The following is an 18,589-nucleotide window of genomic DNA, read 5'->3' on the forward strand; positions in this document are numbered from 1 at the left end:
AGCCCATTTCCTCTCCATTTTTGATCCCTGTACTTGACAGTTAGGGCCAGAGGCCACTTCAGAAGCTGCAAGCCCACAGCTAGCCAGATTCATCTAAGCTGCCCACAATAAGAATGTGCTTTTCTGGCCCAAGATACCAGGTAGGATAAAGGCTGTGGGACTCCCCCAGGTGAAAAGCTGCTGCAAGGAAAAGAACTCCGAAGCTGCCTTCAGCTCATCACCAGCACACCACCAGTAAAGCCCCCTCTCACCCAGTGTGCTCAGGCAACAGGTTATAGCACAGTTCTCAAAGCCAACTGGGAAACTGAAAAGCTGATTACACGGACGCCAACATAAGACAGGAGAGGCACTCTGCATCCCCTAGGACACCCTACAGAGGTCTGTCAGTGAGAGCTGAGTTCCTGAGGACTGGGAGTTGCAGGACACCCAAAGACTCTTAGCTATCCCTTTGCAGATAGCAGGGTATGCTGGCCAGATCTGCCAGTCAGATCTGCCTTCCCAACCCACCAGGCAGCAACCCCAGAATCATCCACCCACAGCCCCAATATCCCTTATGCCTGCCCTAAATACAGCAACGTGCCCTCACACAATGTCTCTGGGCACTGGATTCAATGTGCCTTTCATTAAGCCGGACAAAGATTCACAGAAGCTGGTTTGTAAGGGCTGAGAAATGGTCTGGTACAGTCTTGATTCTGCTTGTGCCAAGAACTCCCTCATCCCTGACAGAGCAGCTGCTGGGCCATCTCATCCTCTCCCTGTGCCTCCCTAGGGACCACTAGAACCAGAGTTTGTATGGGCCCAGTGTAGACTAATACACAGCTCCAAAGTTCACTTCAGCCTAACTTGATTTTCAAGGACCATAGTTGTTTTTTTTCACCTATGAGTCAGTCCCTGGAATGCCAAGTTGCAACTGCACAGGGTTGCTCCTTGCACAGTACGGGGGAAGAGCACAGTGACTAGGGGCACAGAGGCAAACAAGGGACTTACTTGTAGGTTTTGGTTCTATCCAACCAGATGCCGGAGATCAGAGCCCCAACCATCCCCGACAGTACAATGGTGAGTCCAATCCTGCCAGCATTCACCTCCTCCCCCTGTAGTGAGACACATACAGGCTCACACAAATGCAGGAGCCAAGTCATAGCCAACAAGAAGCAAAGTTCAGAGAACCCAGAGAGGAAGAGACACCAAAGTTAGCATTCTTCATGTCTTCTGCTGGTAACACACTAACCAGAACTAGACTTTGCAATAACACTTTTGGGCCCACTATGAGCCAATGCAGTGCCTTATTCTAGCCCATGAAGAAAAGTGGTTTGGCACTTCCCTCTGAGCCAGTCCAGAGAAAAAGGTGAGCACTGGCCAGCACAACAGACACTCTCAGAGGAGTCAGCATAAACCCTATGAACCTTGCTGTCTGGTGTTAGGATTTGGGCCAGATCGCCCAGGAAATATTGGGACCCACTATGAGCCCCAGCAGTAAGCTCCACCGTAGCTCAGCTGCAGAGGCATCCCACCCTTCTGCCACCAGAGCACAAGTACAGGCAGCCTCCTGGTAACAGATGTCTCGGTAGAAATCTCTGTCAGAAATAGGGTGGAGGCAATTGCTGGAAGAATTTCTCAGAAGAAAAAGCTGTCATTTAGGGTGTAAAAGAGCTGTCTTTGCTAGAGCTTGCCAGCTTTTGCACAGGGTGGTGTAAAGAACTAAAGGAACTAATGTGCTCCTGCCAGGCAGCCAACTTACGCCAGAGCCAGCCAGAAGTGCTGTGGCATTGCCTTTCTCACAAACTCTCCTTTGGCAGCCAGCGCTGGACAACAGCAAGCATCAGAGGGCCACGAGGGTTGGATGCACTTACTGGGTAGTGATGGATCACCATGCGTTTCAGCAGAGTGGACAGGTCGTATAAGCAACCTGCATTCAGACCTGAGAGGGGGATAAAAATGCAGCACATTCAGAGCCTGCTACTCTCCTGCTGGATAGTGAAAGGGTAGAAATGCACAGAGAGAGAGAGAGAGAGAGAGAGATCTTTGGAGCAGTGATACATAACAAGGCTGCCAAGTCTTGGCAGAGCCAGCTGTACTGGCTAGACATGGGTTACTGAAAGAAATGCAGACCAAGGACAGCCCTGCAGGAGGAAGCACCCTGCAGTTTCAGGATGGCTCTTACCTTAGCAGCTAGAGGAAGGGCTGTGCACATTTCTGGTACTGAAAGGTCTTACAAGTCCTTTGCAGGGTCTCAACCCTCCCTCACAGACAGGTGCATCTTTAGCATTGGAGTTTTCTCCTCCCCTCAGCCAAAGTAAAACACCAGAAAAGCACCTGTCTCACATCACACCTTTAACAAGGACCTGAGATTCAATTAACACCGCTGCCATTGACCCGTGTGGTTTCCTCCCAGAAAACAGCCTGATAGCACTCTCCCTGCTGAGAGCCAGCAAAAAACTTCATCTCCAAGCCAAGAAACACCAGAAGGCAAGTAGGAGCAGAGCCAATGGTGAAGCACAGACAGCACTTCCCCCAGGCACCTGGTGTGCGTAGCTGCATGGGAAGAGTCTTGCATCTTAAAAGATATCACTGAAGCCTGAAAAAAACCCAACTGTGAAAGTAATTGTCTTTCTGAAAGGGAAGTTAGATTAACTGTTACAGGCATCAGCCACCTGGTGAAGGTTTCTCAGTATCACCCAAGGTGAGAATGGAAACCATTGGGGTGATACTGGTCAAACCCCATTCAGACACTCTGCTCCAGCTTACATGTAGCTCTGGTTGAGTTAAACGCCTTCCCAAAGGGCACAAAAACCAAGAGCTTTGCTTATAGTAGACAAGAACATCCACATGGGCGCTGGACCAGCAGTACCGCAATGGCTACACTCTCACCTTAGGCGATACTGAGAAACCTTCCCCAGGTGGATGAGGTCTGTAACAGTCAGCGCAACTTTCTTCTCAGAAAGTCATTTACATTTGCAGTTAGTTTCTCTTCAAGGCTTCAGTGATCCTGATGGGGGAGGGGTGGGGACACAGATTTCACCACTGCTGCTTACACATCTATAGGCTTCATAAAGAGGCATGGGTTAAAAAAACTCTGGCACAGATGCCTGAAATCCTGATGGAATAGATACATGTCAAGTTCCCACTTCCTACTTTCCCTCTTTCATCCTCAGCTAAAAGAAGAAACATCGCAATACATGATACAGAAGTGCAGTCTAGCAGGCAGAGCTTTGGCAAAGGGAGCACAACCCTGAGCTCCCCTAATCCTGAAGTCCTCCAGCTCCCCTGACCCTGAAGTACTCGGCAACCCTGCGCCTAGCCCACTCCTCCACTGGGACACTGGTCACCTGTTGCCCTACACAGCTCATGAAGCACTCTGAGGAGCCACAAAATTGGCAGCTGGAGGGGACATCACACTTCCTTCACACGCTATCTCTGCAACGTTAAGCAGAGCTTGCTCCACAGCTTCATGGCACAGGGAACAGATGAAGAATCTTATGCAAGTGATCCCAAATAAGCCAATTGCCTGTGACAATGCTCCCTGCTCCAAAAGCTTGTGTCAGGAGGTTACAGGAGAGGCTAGTAAGCTGAGTGACATACTCTATAGGCAGGAGGAATCTACCCAGTCCTTTCCAAGAGTTACTCAGAAAGGCTGGAAACTCCAGCAGGGCCAGTAGCCAGAGAGCGGGGAGAACAACTGGAGATCCCACGGCAAGGAGGCACCCTCCAGCCCTGAAAGCTGGCTCTTTGCAACACTTGGCTAGGGCAAAACCGCCCACAAGACCCTGATTCGACTTCATCCTATCTCCACCTCTGGAGCACCCTGCTCACTAAGAGACACCACAAACTGGAGCGTCAGAACATGGGAGCATGGCAGATCAGCACCGTCCCTCTACCCACTACTGCTTCACTTCAAAGCCGGGCATAAACATAGGCTAGTCATTTGTGTATCTCTACTTCTTGCCCAGCCAAGAGGACGGCAGCTTTGTGGGGACAGCCAGATGCTGCTCCGGTAGCTGATGCTGTCACTACACCAGCTTCACAGCAGCTCTGTGATACACACAATTTCTAAGAGAGAGAAGGGCCCACGCTTCCAAGCTGGGCAGAAAGCGATGCAGAGTTGGCAGCAACACTTGGCACCAGAGTCAGGCAAAATATTCTAAGAATCAAGACAATGTGCCAAATTTGCATTTGTGAGGGCTGGCAAAAGTTGTAGGCATTTCACATGTCACAGTTGCTCAGTGAAGTTTCTCCGTGAATTACAGTTGTTTGAATGTTCCTAAAACAGGCAACGGTTGTTTCCAATGGGGCAGTGCCCATCTGCCCATGCAGATCAGGAAAACCAGAACTAGTAGCTGGGAGCAGAACATCTGAAGGTCCAGCCCCACCTGATTCATGAGCTAGTTACCATGGTTTGCTTGTAATGTGCTGTAGAAGGACATTTTTGAGACCTCACACTGTCTCCTCTGTTTTAGAGAGGCCAGAAAGGGGAAGTTTATTGCCTACAGCTCCAAAATGAGCCTTTATTAAGCTTCAGACTAGAAACCAAATCTTCTATAGCTAAGTAGCCTATTGCCTACATGCCAGACTATTGGTCTCCCTCTTCTTCACCCTCGTCATCCTCCAGGACAATGTCTCCTTATGCAGATTTCACTGCCCTGCCTCCTCCTCACTGCTCCATCACCTTTCCAAATGCCAATTCTCTGTGGCTGTCTCATCACTCCCACTTTACCAGCCTTTCCCACCCTTTTCCTGCCTACTGCCTCCCAGTGGGAACATGCTCTCCAGTGCAGAGCCCAACCCAATAAACTCAAGAGTTTCTTAATGCCTATTCCATGTTATGCCTCAGCTTTAAGGAAGCAACGTCAGCAGCCTTTGGGAAAAGGCTGTCTGAGGGTTTTCCTGAAAAACAGTTCACTAGCACTAACACAGCTGCAGGGCCACCAATGTTTCCAGCACTGTAAGTCTCACCACTGGAAAGAAGATGGCAGCTGCTGGTAGTACCATGACCTGTTCTGACCTGGCATCATGTAAGGGTCTCAATTCTTTCTACAGCCAGGGGAGATGAACAAGCAGCAGGTTTCCCCCTCTCTCCCCTGACATACACTATGCTAATAAAAAAGCTAAGAGGCTGGAGCTATCTTTGTGTTAGCTACGGAGGATGACTCAGTTGCACTCGTGGCTGCAGATGCCTTAAGTCTTGGCCAACATGACTTTTGACTTGAGTAGGAAAAACTGTCCCCATTTTAAAGCCAGACTAGTTAAAAAAAGTTTCACTGCATAGTTCCCTCTCTGAGTAACAGTCACGATCTCAAGTCAAGCTGGAGATTGACATGAGGCTGACACAGAGAGGAACGAAATAAATGCAGAGACCAGCAGGAAGAGAGACTGAATTATGAGAGACTGAACAGCCTTTCCACCTTGTTTGTGACTGCCAGAAGGGAATTATCCTAAGGAGAAGGGAATTATCCTAAGGAGGTCAGATTCTAAATACACTCTTCGTATTGAGAGCCCTGCTCTCTCCTCTAGGACTTTTTCACGCTTATTAGAACAAATGCTTTTGCCTTTCTTTTCCCTGAAGGCTGTGAACTGAGCAGATGACACAATCCAACTTTCAGACACAGTCTGCCTGACAGTTTTTTTTTCTATTCCCACTTTCTGAGAGGACATCATGTACTGGGGGAGGTGGGGAAACAACAAAAAAAAACCCACAGCAGCTGCAATGCAAACCAGCAGAGCTTAAGGGCGATCCAAGAGGGGCATTTCTAGAAGACTACTGCACTGAGAGCAGAGATTTCAACAACTCCAAAGACCATTAGCATCCTCAGCAGGTGCAAAGCCACCATCTCACTCTCTCCAACCTGGCTACTCATCCACCAGATCCTTTAGGCACAACTGCTGGCAGAACGTTAGAACTTCCAGCACTATTTAACTTTGCCCCTGAGGAGTTTCCACAGGAAGCTGGTAGGAAGCGAGGACAGAACTCTCTGCAGACCAGCTGGCTACAGTATAACGCAGCCAGGCAGAGACCACAATGGCCTTTCTGCTAAAGAGAAAAGTGCTTTTCCACATGACAATTCAACATCAGGAATAGATTCAACACATCACACTGCACTCAGAGGAACAGACCAAGACTGCTGAAGAGAAGCAAGCAGCAAACCCAGTGTGCAAGGACAGATAGCGAAAAAAGATGTTCTCCAATCCTTCCTTCCATTTACTTCATAGGGACTGCCAAGAAAGCTGACGTAGTCTGTGCTTCTGCATACTCCACATGACCTCCACTGAGATGCCTGGCAGCCATACCCTTGCCTTGGGAAATTACTTTCACTCAGACACAGCTCCATATATTTCCTAGGTAAGCACTTAAATGACTACATTGCAAGTAACTAACTGACGAGAAAAAAGACAACAGGATAAGGAAATCCCCCGAATGGAAAACAGTCAAAGACTGGGAGAACAGTAGTGGGGGCATATAGTCCTTTTTGTGCTTGCCTTGCTTTTGTTCTTTCTAGGTATTTGCTTGTAACCACTGCTGGAGATTACCGGGCCAGAGGGACTCCTGGCCTGTAGCAGCACAGCTATCCTTGTGCTCCCCTAAAACAACTCAGGCCAGTGACTGCCCTGGCAGAGCACGGAGAGGGAGGGAGAAGTTAAGCATGCCTAGCAGCAATAACTGCACAGAAGAAAGGCCAGACCTTACCGTAAGTGACCATAAGCAGCAAAAAGTTAGCATTGCGGAGCAGGCGGAGGATTGATTGCACATAGGAATACTCCTCTGTCGGTCTTGACTGGATCAAGGCCTGAGCTCGGCTCGGAGGGTGCGGGGGCTTCTCCTTGAAGACTGAAACCAGACACAAAATACACCTGTTTGTAACAGTGCCATCAGGGAGCCTGAGCACACACTGTGAGTAGAGCCATTTGAGGGACGGCAGAGGGGCTAGTAAAACCAAGTGTAGAAAACACACCATTGTCCTCAAGTTTTGATCTCTGTGCATGAACTTATCCGAGAACAGGGTCTCTCCAACAATAACTCCTGACACTGGGGAAACACCTTGCCTTCAATTAGCTTTTTGTGCAGGCAGTATCTGGCAGCAGCAAGAGTTCTAGGGACTAATAATGCCTTTGTCTCCAGGAGGATGGCCAGCCAGCTGCAAAAGTATTGCGTGGAGTTACAAATGCAGAAGTGGAATTGGAAAAGCCAGCTGGCAAAGGTGGCCTCATGCCCTGCAGTGCTCAGTGCCCAGGGAGCAATGACCTATGCCAGGTTTTATTTCAGGCTTGGCACTTCTTAGGCTGGCCAAGCCATCTGCTGTCCCTAACTAGCATTAAAGTAGCATCCAGAAATCCCAGTTGCAGACGATACTGCTGTACCAGGTGCTAGACAGCCATTTTTGGACCTTGTCTATTCCCTGCCCCAGATTCTTTAGAGTCTACATCTGATTCAGCCACCAGGCAACATTAACAAGCTGGCAAGAGGAGCCTATAAAAAAAATTACATGGAGCTCAGCAGACAAGCTCTGCTCTCCAGTGAGCATGCCAATATTTCATGCTAAAGGTCTGGCTTCCACTTCACATGTTAAGCAGGGAAATTACACCTCTGATGTCCTGCTACTGCCCTTAATGCTTCCTTCTCTCCACTCCTTACTGGTTACCTTTTTTTCTCTTGGGAACAGCTTGTTCCTATGATGCCATATAACCTGCCTCTTTTTCCCTACTCTTAAGAGGTAGTCAGGTCCAAGACATAACCCAAGGCCTAGCACGCTGTTTGCAGACAAGATGACTGTGAACCTTGGAAGATTTCTGTTGGCTTTTAAAGATCTTAGTCATGCCAGGGTTTTATTACGCAGGCAAAGGATGAAATGAACAATTTGGCAGGCTTACTCACAACCTCTTGTACTCCCTCCTACATGTGCTGTTCATGAAGGGCTTGAAGCAGCAAGATATGGTATTGCATGATCCGGTCAGCTGCATGCTAGGACACCTCCTCAGATGACCTCCCTCCCCCATTTCCTAGCACAAAGGCCCCTCATACACACAGGCTGATCTTCTCAGTCCCACCTTGTTTCATGTGCACGCTCCCACCTCCTTACCTATGATGACCAGGATGAATAGGGCTGTTGCCACGCCTGCAGTCATGAAGAACATGATGCTGATATGGTAGGCCAGCTTCTCCACATCCTCCACATTGGGAACCAGGACTGGAGGGACCAGAAAGCCCACAGCGATGCCGAGCTGAGCAGGAGAGAGAAGGGACACACAGAGGTGTGACATGGAACCACAACACTGCCACCACCACTTCACAGCTCAGCCCCCTGATGCTCAGTAAGGGCTCCACTGAGCCTAATCCAATTTCACAACCAAGGTAAAAATCTTCTTTACCACCAAACAATTAAGAAAGAAAAGCCAGCTACCCATTGCAATTAAGCCATAACAGAGGTCTCCCCACTGCACTCACAACTGTCAGGATATTCAAGGCAAGGTTTTACAATAGAATTGAGCAGAACGAATAGCTGCATCCATCAAAGTGGAGGTCTTGCTTCACCTGTTCTCCCCCATGCATGTATGTTCCTGTCCACATATCTCACTCCTTAGCTCACACCTGCTCTAGTGCTGGTCTGATCATCTGGTAATCCAATTTTGCTCATTAAAAATGGCAGAAAACAAGACCATCAAAACCCACCACAACTCTTTGCTGGGTTAACGAGTTGAACCAATTTATTTCACAGCCAGACAAGTGCAAGGGCCAAGACTGAAACCTGTCCACTCCTAATGAGTGAGATATTAATCTGACTCCACCACTTTATGACATTGTTTCCTAATGAGCCCTGTCCCAAGACAAGGCTTACCCTATGACCACTAGGAGAACCTAGAAAAACATCAAGGTTGAGAGCAAAGGAAGAGCTGATGACACGTATCCTAAATGTTGAGGTTGTGTGACAGGGCTTGTCAAGTGCCCCTGGATAAAATGAGTGGCTCTGAAGGGCTGCAAGAAGAAACCGCTGCAGCTCTGGCCTTTACTGTGCCAAGAGCCCCACATGTCCAGCTGAGGAGCTTCTGCAGTGGCAGCACACACTCTACTGAGGACATTAGGGCTTTTAACTCCACAGCTATTTCTTCAGGATAGCAACAAGGAGCTGTAGCAGCACAGGCTTTGCCACACTGGTAAGTCGGACTGACAGTGGCACAGACCTTCAGTGCTACCCTCAAATGGGAGAGAGAAGAAATAGCTGCTTTGGTGCTTAGGAACACACTCTTCATAAAGTGGGAGCCAAAGTGCACTCAGCACATTCGTGAGCACTCTAAACACAAGAGGAGCCTACAAAAGGCACTCTTCTCCCCGCTTCGTGCTTCATTGTTTGTGGCTGCGTTTCAGTCACCATTTGGTTCCTAAGCACCGTGTTCCCCTGGCCCTTCCCAGCACTTGCAGCCTTCTTGGACATCAGAAAAAGAGCCATGCTCAAGCTCAGCTCTTGCTTGCTCTGAAGGTTCTGCCCACTCACCCTTTTGGGGTAAAAGCAATTTTTTGTTTAGCAACACCTTCGTTTTTGCAATTTCCTGGTTTAAGCCTATGTTTGTTGTTGTGGACAGTGACAAGGCACACACAAGAGCCTACAATAGATGGAAGGACTGAGAAAGCACCCAAGAAAGGAAGATGCCAGGTGGCCATGCAGCCATTCTCATCCTTGCTTGAAACAGAGATTTCCAATCTTTTTGCAGGCTGTACCATTTTCCCCGAGACAGGAAAGCGGTGACAGTACCAGAACAGTGCTAAATGACCAATACAGACTAGCAGCATAAAAAAAAAAAATCCTACCCACAGTGGTGATTCATGCTAACACCAATACAGCCTCTATAGAGCCACTGCCCTCATCACACTACGAGAGAAGATGGTGTGGCTGGTGCGCTCCCTGACCCCGCATCGACGATATCAGAAACTCCTCGACTGGTGAACCATGCATGGTGAGTCATGTACACACCTCAGTCGTGGGACAGGAAAGATGGAGCCCCTCGTTCGACAGACAGGGCCCTTAGCTGATGAAACACCTCAGTCAAGAGAAGTTTCTAGACCACTGACCATATATGACCACAGATCAGATTCAACCTAGGGTATAAATGGAGCCCTGACAGGGGACCACTTTGAGTGGTCCTCCTCAGAGCAGCGGGTCTGGAGTCGGGGACTCTCCCCGTGGGCTGGGGTGCCTGCCAGGGTAAGTCCTGCAGGTTGAGAGCCCTCACCTTACAGGTGAGTGATTGCACATTTTGAATCATGATTCCACAGTTTGGGGATCCCCTGAGCCATGTAGCGATTAAATTGCATATGGTATTCTGAACCTGTGGTTTAATGTTTGTTGGAATGTAAAGTGATTTTGATTAAGAACACATTCCATTCTTGTTTTATCACTGGTTAAAAATAAATTCCTCTTTTGAGTTTGACATCTGCCTGAATTGAATTTTAGTGTGCCTCCATGGCAGTACAAGAATGCAAAACATGGAAATATGGATATAGTCAAATTTAGCCCGTTGCATTTACTGTTTCCTTATAGGAAAGATTATATCAATAGGAATCAATTAGCACCACCATGACCCCTTGTCCCAGGACAATGATCTGGAGAGGTTACCATTTATGCCTCCCTGATGACTGAACAGCAGCAAGACAGAGCCATCACTAGAGCCAACTGCTACCCTACAGAAGGATTCTGCAGTGCTTGATGTCTTCATAGTCCCTGGAAAGCGTCTATTACTCTACAGGTGTAGAAAGCAAGGACTTAGAAAGGTGAGGACTATGCTGCCCATAAACCACATCCAATCACGTCAGCATACAGAGCAGAACAACCCAGGAGCCCTGTAACGCAGGCACGAGCTCAGACATGTTGCCTGGGCCGCTCTCTAGCAAAAACTCCTTGTGCTTTCTGCATGCTTTTGCTGTCGTATCTCCATGTTTCTAGGATGCTGATGGACTCATTTTGGAAAACCCACTCACTGGCCAGGCTCAAGATCACAGAACAAGTACATTTCAGGTGCCATATCTGATAGTTGGGATAAAAATCAACTTATGCCATCCAGCCCCACAAAACTTCCACAAACTCCCTCCTCCTCCATCCAGCTGGTGGATTTTTGGGACAGGAAGAATGCTTATGTTTCAAACAGAGTTATCTACTAGACTCAGACATGCTATTTAGCTTACAAACAAGTAACTTTCAACCACGCCTGGCCAAACTTCCCCCGTGTCAAACAGTGCCCTCCACTGGGACCTGAAATAGCCGGGGTCAGGATCAGCTACAGGCATCTGTGCCAAGTCCACTCTTTGTGCTGGGACATCACCGGGAGCCAGTGGGAAGACTCACCAAGAGATTACAGATGTGCCCCACTGGCTCAGGGCACTGTCAGGAATGAGGACATTCAGGGGTTGGGTCAATGGACTGAAGACAGACACAAGTTGTGCTGTCCCAGAGAGCAAATCAAGGACTGAAAGAGCTTAGGAGGAAACTTAGGAGGCCATTAGGAACATTAAGCCTTCCTAACACCCACACAGCACAGGCAGCCTCTGACACAGGACTAAACTTGCCAGAACTCAACTTTGTTCAGACTTGGCCTATCCCCAGCCCCTCGGCACAGTGAGCCAGGTCTGATCTCCTCCTCGGCACTGCCGGCTGATCCGAGACTCAGTAACAGGGAGCACAACTGTCAGCTGGCTTAGAGGCTTCAAGCTCTGATCTTCATTGAAGTGCATGCCTCCCCCTCCTCTGCACAAGGGAAACAAGCCTGTAGCTGCACAGAAAAGGCAACTGCACCAAACACAGCTGCTCACAGAGATCGCTCCCGGAGGGCAGAAGCCTGTTTGTCTCTGCAGCACATTTAATTTGCCCTGCTTGTGGCCAAAGTGCAGGCCTGTGGCTCCAGCGTGCCTGCTTAGCCCAGGACACAACCACACTGGGCTTCACTTCTATCTCCTTTGTATTCCCAAAGGTTCAAGCTTCAAGGAAAAGACTCTCAACATTGCTCCTTAGCATTCGAGGCAAGAGTCCTACTAGTTCTTACATACCAGGTCTCACCTGTGCCCCTCCACCCTTTACCAAATAAGATCTACAAACACCTTCCTGGAAATTGCTCCTTTGTCTTATCACGGTTTCATTCTTGGAACAACTGGATTGCTGTGCTAGGCACTTCTTGGCTTCCTGTTCTCTGCAATCCCCTGCTAGTCCCAAGAGCTGCTGAACTGCGGCAAAACAAGAAGAGGAAATCAGGAGAGATCCATGCTTTATCCTGACCTCTGACACAAGCTTCTCCAGGACCACACACAAAATTCACCTGTTCATGTCTCCTTCTCCTTCCTGAAAAAGGATCTATCTGATGTACCTAGCGGAGAGGGTACTGAGAATCTGTTTTGCAAATTGTTCAGAAAGCCTTTACTGGGAAGTCATACAGTCATCGCTCACCCAATAGGATGCAGACTTACTCAGCTTTCTTGGACACTGCTGTTTTCTTTTCAGAAGACCTGAACAATTTTTCTAACCGTAAATGGATATTTTGTCCTTTCTCTTCCCCTCCCAAAAAAGGAACCACTTTTATCCATTAGGAGTTTGTTAAACCTTTAAAAAGGACTACATGGTAGAAGGGGAAAAAAAATTCCAGCAATCATAGCAATAGCAGCTATATTTTATATTTCAGAGCAACTGATGTTATTAATCCTATGAAGATGAGGCCCCTTGACTTGACTAAAACTGAAGATTTCCTGGAGGATACCCACAGACCCTGGATTATCCATACCATTTTTAGCAATGAAGACAAGCTCTCAACAACCGATGAGTATTATACAGTACATACTTTACCTTTCACAAGAAGATTTTTAGCTTGGTTCTCAGCAGGCCAGTGCCCACCTCACCATCAGCGCAACAGACAACACCATAACCGGTTAACCAGAAAATTTAAAGATGCCTTAGCAAGGCAAAAATAACTTTTGTCCCTTCTCCACACCTCTCACATAAGGGCTGGGAAAATAAAGCAATGTAAAAACAAGGTTGGTTCTGTAACCGTCTGTGCTACCCTCCTTACAGAGACCATCAGTCATCAGGGTTCATAGTGCAGTCCCTCTCACCAGCATACAAATTAGCATCTCCAATCTTTGTACAGGCAGAAAGGTCTCCAAGGCCTATATAGATAGGCTCTAGTTCCTAAAATTCAGGAAATCATTCAGCAACTCCACAGCACTGTCCTGATCCCCAAGAATCTCTCCTCAGGAACCAGGCTGCTGGCACTTTATTTTTAGAAGGCTTTTGGGTAATTTTTAAACAGAATACCAGGGAAGTCAACAACTACAGTGGAGGGCACTGTTCAGATGCCTAACTCTTTAAAGGCTGATAAAGGGTGGAAGGAACGTATTTCCTACCTGAATTTTGTCAAGGACTAGTCCCAACAACAACATCATATTCAAGTGTATTCAAGGACAGGCAACAAAACCAAGAGCAAGTGGCTAGTAAGATGGTATAAACATACCCAAAGTCTTGAAATGGAAAATGAGATGTCGAATTTCAGTTTAGCTGTTTATATATTAAGAGTCTGCTGAAGGAAGAAAATCAGTGCGCTATCAGCATAAAAATTGTAAATGAATGATCGATGGAGGAGTGGGTCTCCAGCTCAAAGAAAACGAAGAGTCAGCAACAGGAATACAGAAGCCCTATAAAATTCCGTAAGTAAGCACAAATATTGACATAGAACACCACCAAACCCAGAAGGTCAATTAAAGTGTTAAAAGATAGAAAGAGAGAGATGCTGCAAAGGCAGAAAAAAGAAAACAGTGAGAAATTTCGGCAATGCCCTTGCAGGCTAAATAAGCGTCATGACAGGGATGATGCAGAGACTGCATTTTTTGATTCCATAAATACTCTTTTCTGAGGAGAACCTGTAAGAGCCAGCACAATTTGTGATTTAGACATAGAGCAGCACAGTGTGACCATGATCAATACTGTGACCATGATCAATACTACAGAACAGTTCTGCACTGCACTCAAATTCAGCTCCCTTGCAGCAGCAACAACAACAAAAAAACCACCACCCTCCAAAGCACTATGGCGATATTTAATTCACAAGAGGGAGCTGCCTAAAAGGAAAGAAGCTTGTTAAAAGATTAAATTAAATTAAAAAGAAAAGCCAAAGAAATTAAATGCCTGCAAGTGGCATTAAGACTGTGTAAAGACACTGCATCAGAGGCTCAGTGTAAACCTAGAGAATAATAGCTAAGGATTTTAGAACAGAATAAATGAACTACAGTTAAGAAAAAACAAAAACAAAAACCCCGAAACAACAGCCACCACCCAACTCAAAAACTAGACATTATTCTTCCAAGCAAAGGAAAAAAAACCAGCAAGCCGGATCAACCTAAAGTAAAACCATAATTAGGCCAAAAAAGGCCGCGGAACAACTTTACAAGCTAAGTCAAAACTCTTCAAACACAGCAAAATCAGGAAGCCTGCCAGAAAGTCTGTAGGGCTTTCTTTAGACGATGACTGTGGAAGAACATTCGAGAAAGAGGGAGAACTAAATGAAGTCTTGCACCAGCATTCACAACATTATATTTATGGGAAGTTTCCACATCAACAGAACCTCTTCACATGGCAAAAATCTGAAGCGTTATCAATGGAAGATCTTAATTTACGTTAGCTAATTTCTTCTACGAGGCGTAAGGACCAGATGGTATTCATCCAGGAGTTCAAAAGAATAAGTCAACAGAAAAGCCACACTACTTGCACATAACCACACCAAACTGCTATCTCTGCTCTGTTACCAAATACTCAAATCAGGAATAGAGGAAGGGAAAAGTGATGTGAATTTTTAAGATGCCTGGCACAGGCAGGACAGCCAGGAAACCCCAGGGCTAGCAGCCCACCAGTTTGGCCAAATGGGCAGAAACTGTAGCAATGAAAAGATTGATGTTTATGTGTTGATGAACACCAATACAACAGGCTTTTCAGACACTATGGTTTCAACACAACCTCAGCAAGTTCCCAAGCCAAGATTCCGGAGAGTTAGGAGGATACACTCCTTTTTTACTGTCTTTCCCTTAGCACTTACCACTGACTGGCCTGGGGCTGCCTGACAAAGTTGGCCTGACCTAGGCCAGATGCTCCTTCGTTTCGATGCATTGTAACTTTCCAAAGGAAAGGCTTTTGGGGAAAAAAAATGAAATAAAATCAAGGGCTTCACCTGCTCTCAGCAAAGAGAGCTACTGCATTTGTCAGCACACCATTGGAGCTACTCTACCTTTCCACTCCCAAAACAGTACTTTTAACCGGGCCCACACCCATTTTGATCTGGGAATCAATCTTTCACCCACACCACCACCACCCCAGATCAGCCTGGAGATTAGAACTATGAGAATCTAACTACCCACTGCAGACCTCTCTTTGAGGGACATTTGTGAAACTCTATCAAATTCAATGTTTTAAAGCATGAATAAAACCAACACTTCGCCTGTGCCAAAGACTTCCCTCCTGGCAGCCCTACACTGAGCCACCCACACAATGCCACTGCCAGAAGCCTTCTGAGGATCACACCACCCCAACTCCCTCCAGACCCACCCTTCCATTTCTAACAGAGCCTCCTCCACTGCCTCTGAAAGCAGAGGAACAGGAAAGATTCGTGTGACTGCTGGGGAGATGCACTACCAGTCCTGAACCATTTACAATGCAGAGAACGACCTCTAATCCTCGACATCAACCAAGGAACATGGAGATGAGGAATCCGCTAGAAAACCAGAGGGACTACCATGCTTTGGAAGAAAATGACTGATAGTTGAGCCTCCTCCACTGCCTCTGAAAGCAGAGGAACAGGAAAGATTCGTGTGACTGCTGGGGAGATGCACTACCAGTCCTGAACCATTTACAATGCAGAGCACGACCTCTAATCCTCGACATCAACCAAGGAACATGGAGATGAGGAATCCGCTAGAAAACCAGAGGGACTACCATGCTTTGGAAGAAAATGACTGATAGTTCAATTATTTTAACAAGTCAATCCTGCTGTACACAGTGATTTACCTGTTTTCTGACAAATATGTTGAAAATGTGAAGCCCTACAGGCTTAAAGATGTTATTCTCCAGACACAACAGTAGAAATGGTTTTGGGGTTTGAGGTTTTGGGTTGAGTTTTTTTAAATTATACTTGATTCTAATACAAGTGGCTTCAGATACTGAGAGCTTAAAAACAAATCTGGTGAGATTCCACAAACAAAACAAACAATGAGAACGGACCCCACAGTATTATCACCAGGGAAGCCAAGGTTCTTGGTGAAAAGTCAACAAAGCAAGCCTGCACACTGCAACTGTTGTTCTTTCAGAAATCTCCATCTCAGATCACCACCACCACAATAGGTTGTCTCTCAAAAAAATCTTACAAAGCACACAAGCTAAGTACAGCAACATCCTTGCTGTTCAGTAACCGATGAGACTAGATCAGGATGTCACATAGCTCACACTAGCTACCCTGTAGTGCCCATCAGTGCGAAGATGCAGAACGTAACTGGCAGTGGCAAAAGGATACATCTGACAGGTGGGAGGAGGGGGAAGCTGCACAGTTTGCTGGATCTGAACAGTGCACCTCGTTGCAGTAGAAAAGCCCTTATGAAGGGCAACAGAGGAGCTCTCCTTCTCACTGTGTTGCTCTTACACGTATGAGAGAGGGGAACTTTGAACCAAGCTCAATACATACAGGACCCATGCCAGATGCTTCTCCGACAGTTCTGCCAATGTAATTAAATGCATCAGACCTGGATCTCCATTCACCCAGGGAACCCCTTTGAGGAGGTACCTATTCCAAAGCCCTGAGCAACACAGCTTCTTCCTCTACTCTTGTCAGAGCTCTGCCCTGTCGTGCTCCCTCTTTTTCTAACTAGACATGCCTCCCCCACTATAACCACGACATTTCTCAGGGGCAGCTAAACTTTCTGACCTTACAATTCAGATATCGCAGAGCACAGACAGCCACCCCCTTCTCACACCCTGTGACTCCTACTGCACGTCGGCTTCCCAGTCCTTTGCTATCAGCACAGGTCCGAGCTGCCTTTCTATACTATACAAAAGGCTACAGTAGAATTGAAAATACCCATCTGAAGAGCTGTGTAAAGCAGAAGCTGCCAGTTCCTACCCAGTATGCTTTTGCATGGGTTGCTGTCCAGAATATGCTTCTCCCATGCCACTGACAGCAAGAGAGCCTGCTGAAATCCAGATAGTCAGGAAGTCAACATACGTAAATGTTTGCAAACCACAGCTTAGTCATGTTTCTTGCAGTGTTTTAAGAAGCAGGAAGGACCAAAGTTGTGAAAGAAAAAATTGTAATCCAGGCCTTGTGACAAGATAAGATAGGGCTTAGGCTCTTTTTTACTTTCCCACTGATATGGGAGATAATGTATTTTTTCAGATTGCACTTGTAAAACCAAAGCTTTTCTGGAAGTAAAGCAAACTCTCTTCCTCATCACACTTCTGCATCTGTGGCATCATCTCATCCTGCGTAATATGATGCAATGCCGTATGATGAAGACTACTTCTCTATGCAAGTCATTCAGGGCCTCTCAGCCTTGAATACACCTTCCCCCAGTTTACTGGGAAAGAAATGCAATGCAGCAAAACAACAGCTGTAAGAGAAAGTAAAGCAGAAGAGGGGTTTCAGCTCTGACAGCTACCTCAGCTGTTGCTGGAATCCTCAGTCGCGATATAATACTTTGGTCAAAGACCTATTACAGTCACCTAACATAGCCAGTCCCAGGGGACCCTGCAGAGCAAACGCTGAGGGTGCCATAGGGCAGGCCCTCCCTGCAGAAACACTGCAGTCGTTCATTTAACTCCCATGCAACTTCCACAGAACACAACCCAAAAGTTAACTGCTTCTGTGAGGGAGAAGGGGGAGTTTGGTTTATGCCTTTGGTTTATGGCTGGGATAGGAGCACCAGATGAAATGGGTAGAAAAAGTTCATTTCAGGTTCCAGTGTCCATTTATGGAAACTTAGACCACGTTGTTATTTGGTCAGCACACCCTCCCACACTGAGCCACGTCCAGGATCTCAGAGAGTTGGCCACATAGCACTCTTTGTGTCCAAGTGCTCTGATCCACCCTGCCCTTCTTTACACAGGGAGAAAGGAGCCAGGATTGGACAATGTCAACCATTAACTACTGCCACAACCAGTTCCTCTTGGTTGCTTGCTAAAATCTTCTCGATTCTAACAGCTAAAACCCTGGGAGATACTGGGCTAAGCTACAGAGGGATGTGAGGCAGACCACCACCTGCTCCTCTTTCTAACAGGGATTAAGTCTCATCTGAAGAGATGAGGAGCCTCCAGCCCGGACAGAGGAGCCAAAGAGATCTAGAAGTCCACTCGAAGACAGGAATTCCACAGGACATGCTCCATTTCCGCAACACTTCTCAGACTTTCAGATGCTGCCTTTCCTGGAGGGCAAAAGGTACAGAACAAAGTTTAGCAGTGAAGCATCAAACAGGAGCACACCCTCAGCACACACAGCACTGCAGGCTCACCAGCACAAAAGCAATGGCCATTCAGATGTTGCAGACCCGATTATTCAGCAGCACCTACCCCACCCACTGCCCCAGGCAGACTCTTTC

The 18,589-nt window shown here is 47.0% G+C and overlaps 1 protein-coding gene across 1 annotated transcript in view; it reads right to left on the reverse strand.

Annotated features, from left to right (window-relative positions):
- Positions 1-272: 272 nt before the first annotated feature.
- Positions 273-18,589, reverse strand: part of LOC104163210 (feline leukemia virus subgroup C receptor-related protein 2-like) — a gene marked incomplete at its 5' end in the record, with an annotated part of 22,820 nt that continues 4,503 nt past the window's right edge. Inside the window, 5 exon segments of the mRNA XM_009702129.1 lie at positions 273-351; positions 973-1,091; positions 1,851-1,918; positions 6,680-6,820; positions 8,070-8,211. Of these exon segments, the coding sequence (XP_009700431.1) occupies positions 273-351; positions 973-1,091; positions 1,851-1,918; positions 6,680-6,820; positions 8,070-8,211 (549 nt within the window).

This window comes from Cariama cristata, unplaced genomic scaffold, assembly GCF_000690535.1.
Source record: "Cariama cristata isolate BGI_N322 unplaced genomic scaffold, ASM69053v1 scaffold20996, whole genome shotgun sequence".
Classification (NCBI taxonomy): domain Eukaryota; kingdom Metazoa; phylum Chordata; class Aves; order Cariamiformes; family Cariamidae; genus Cariama; species Cariama cristata.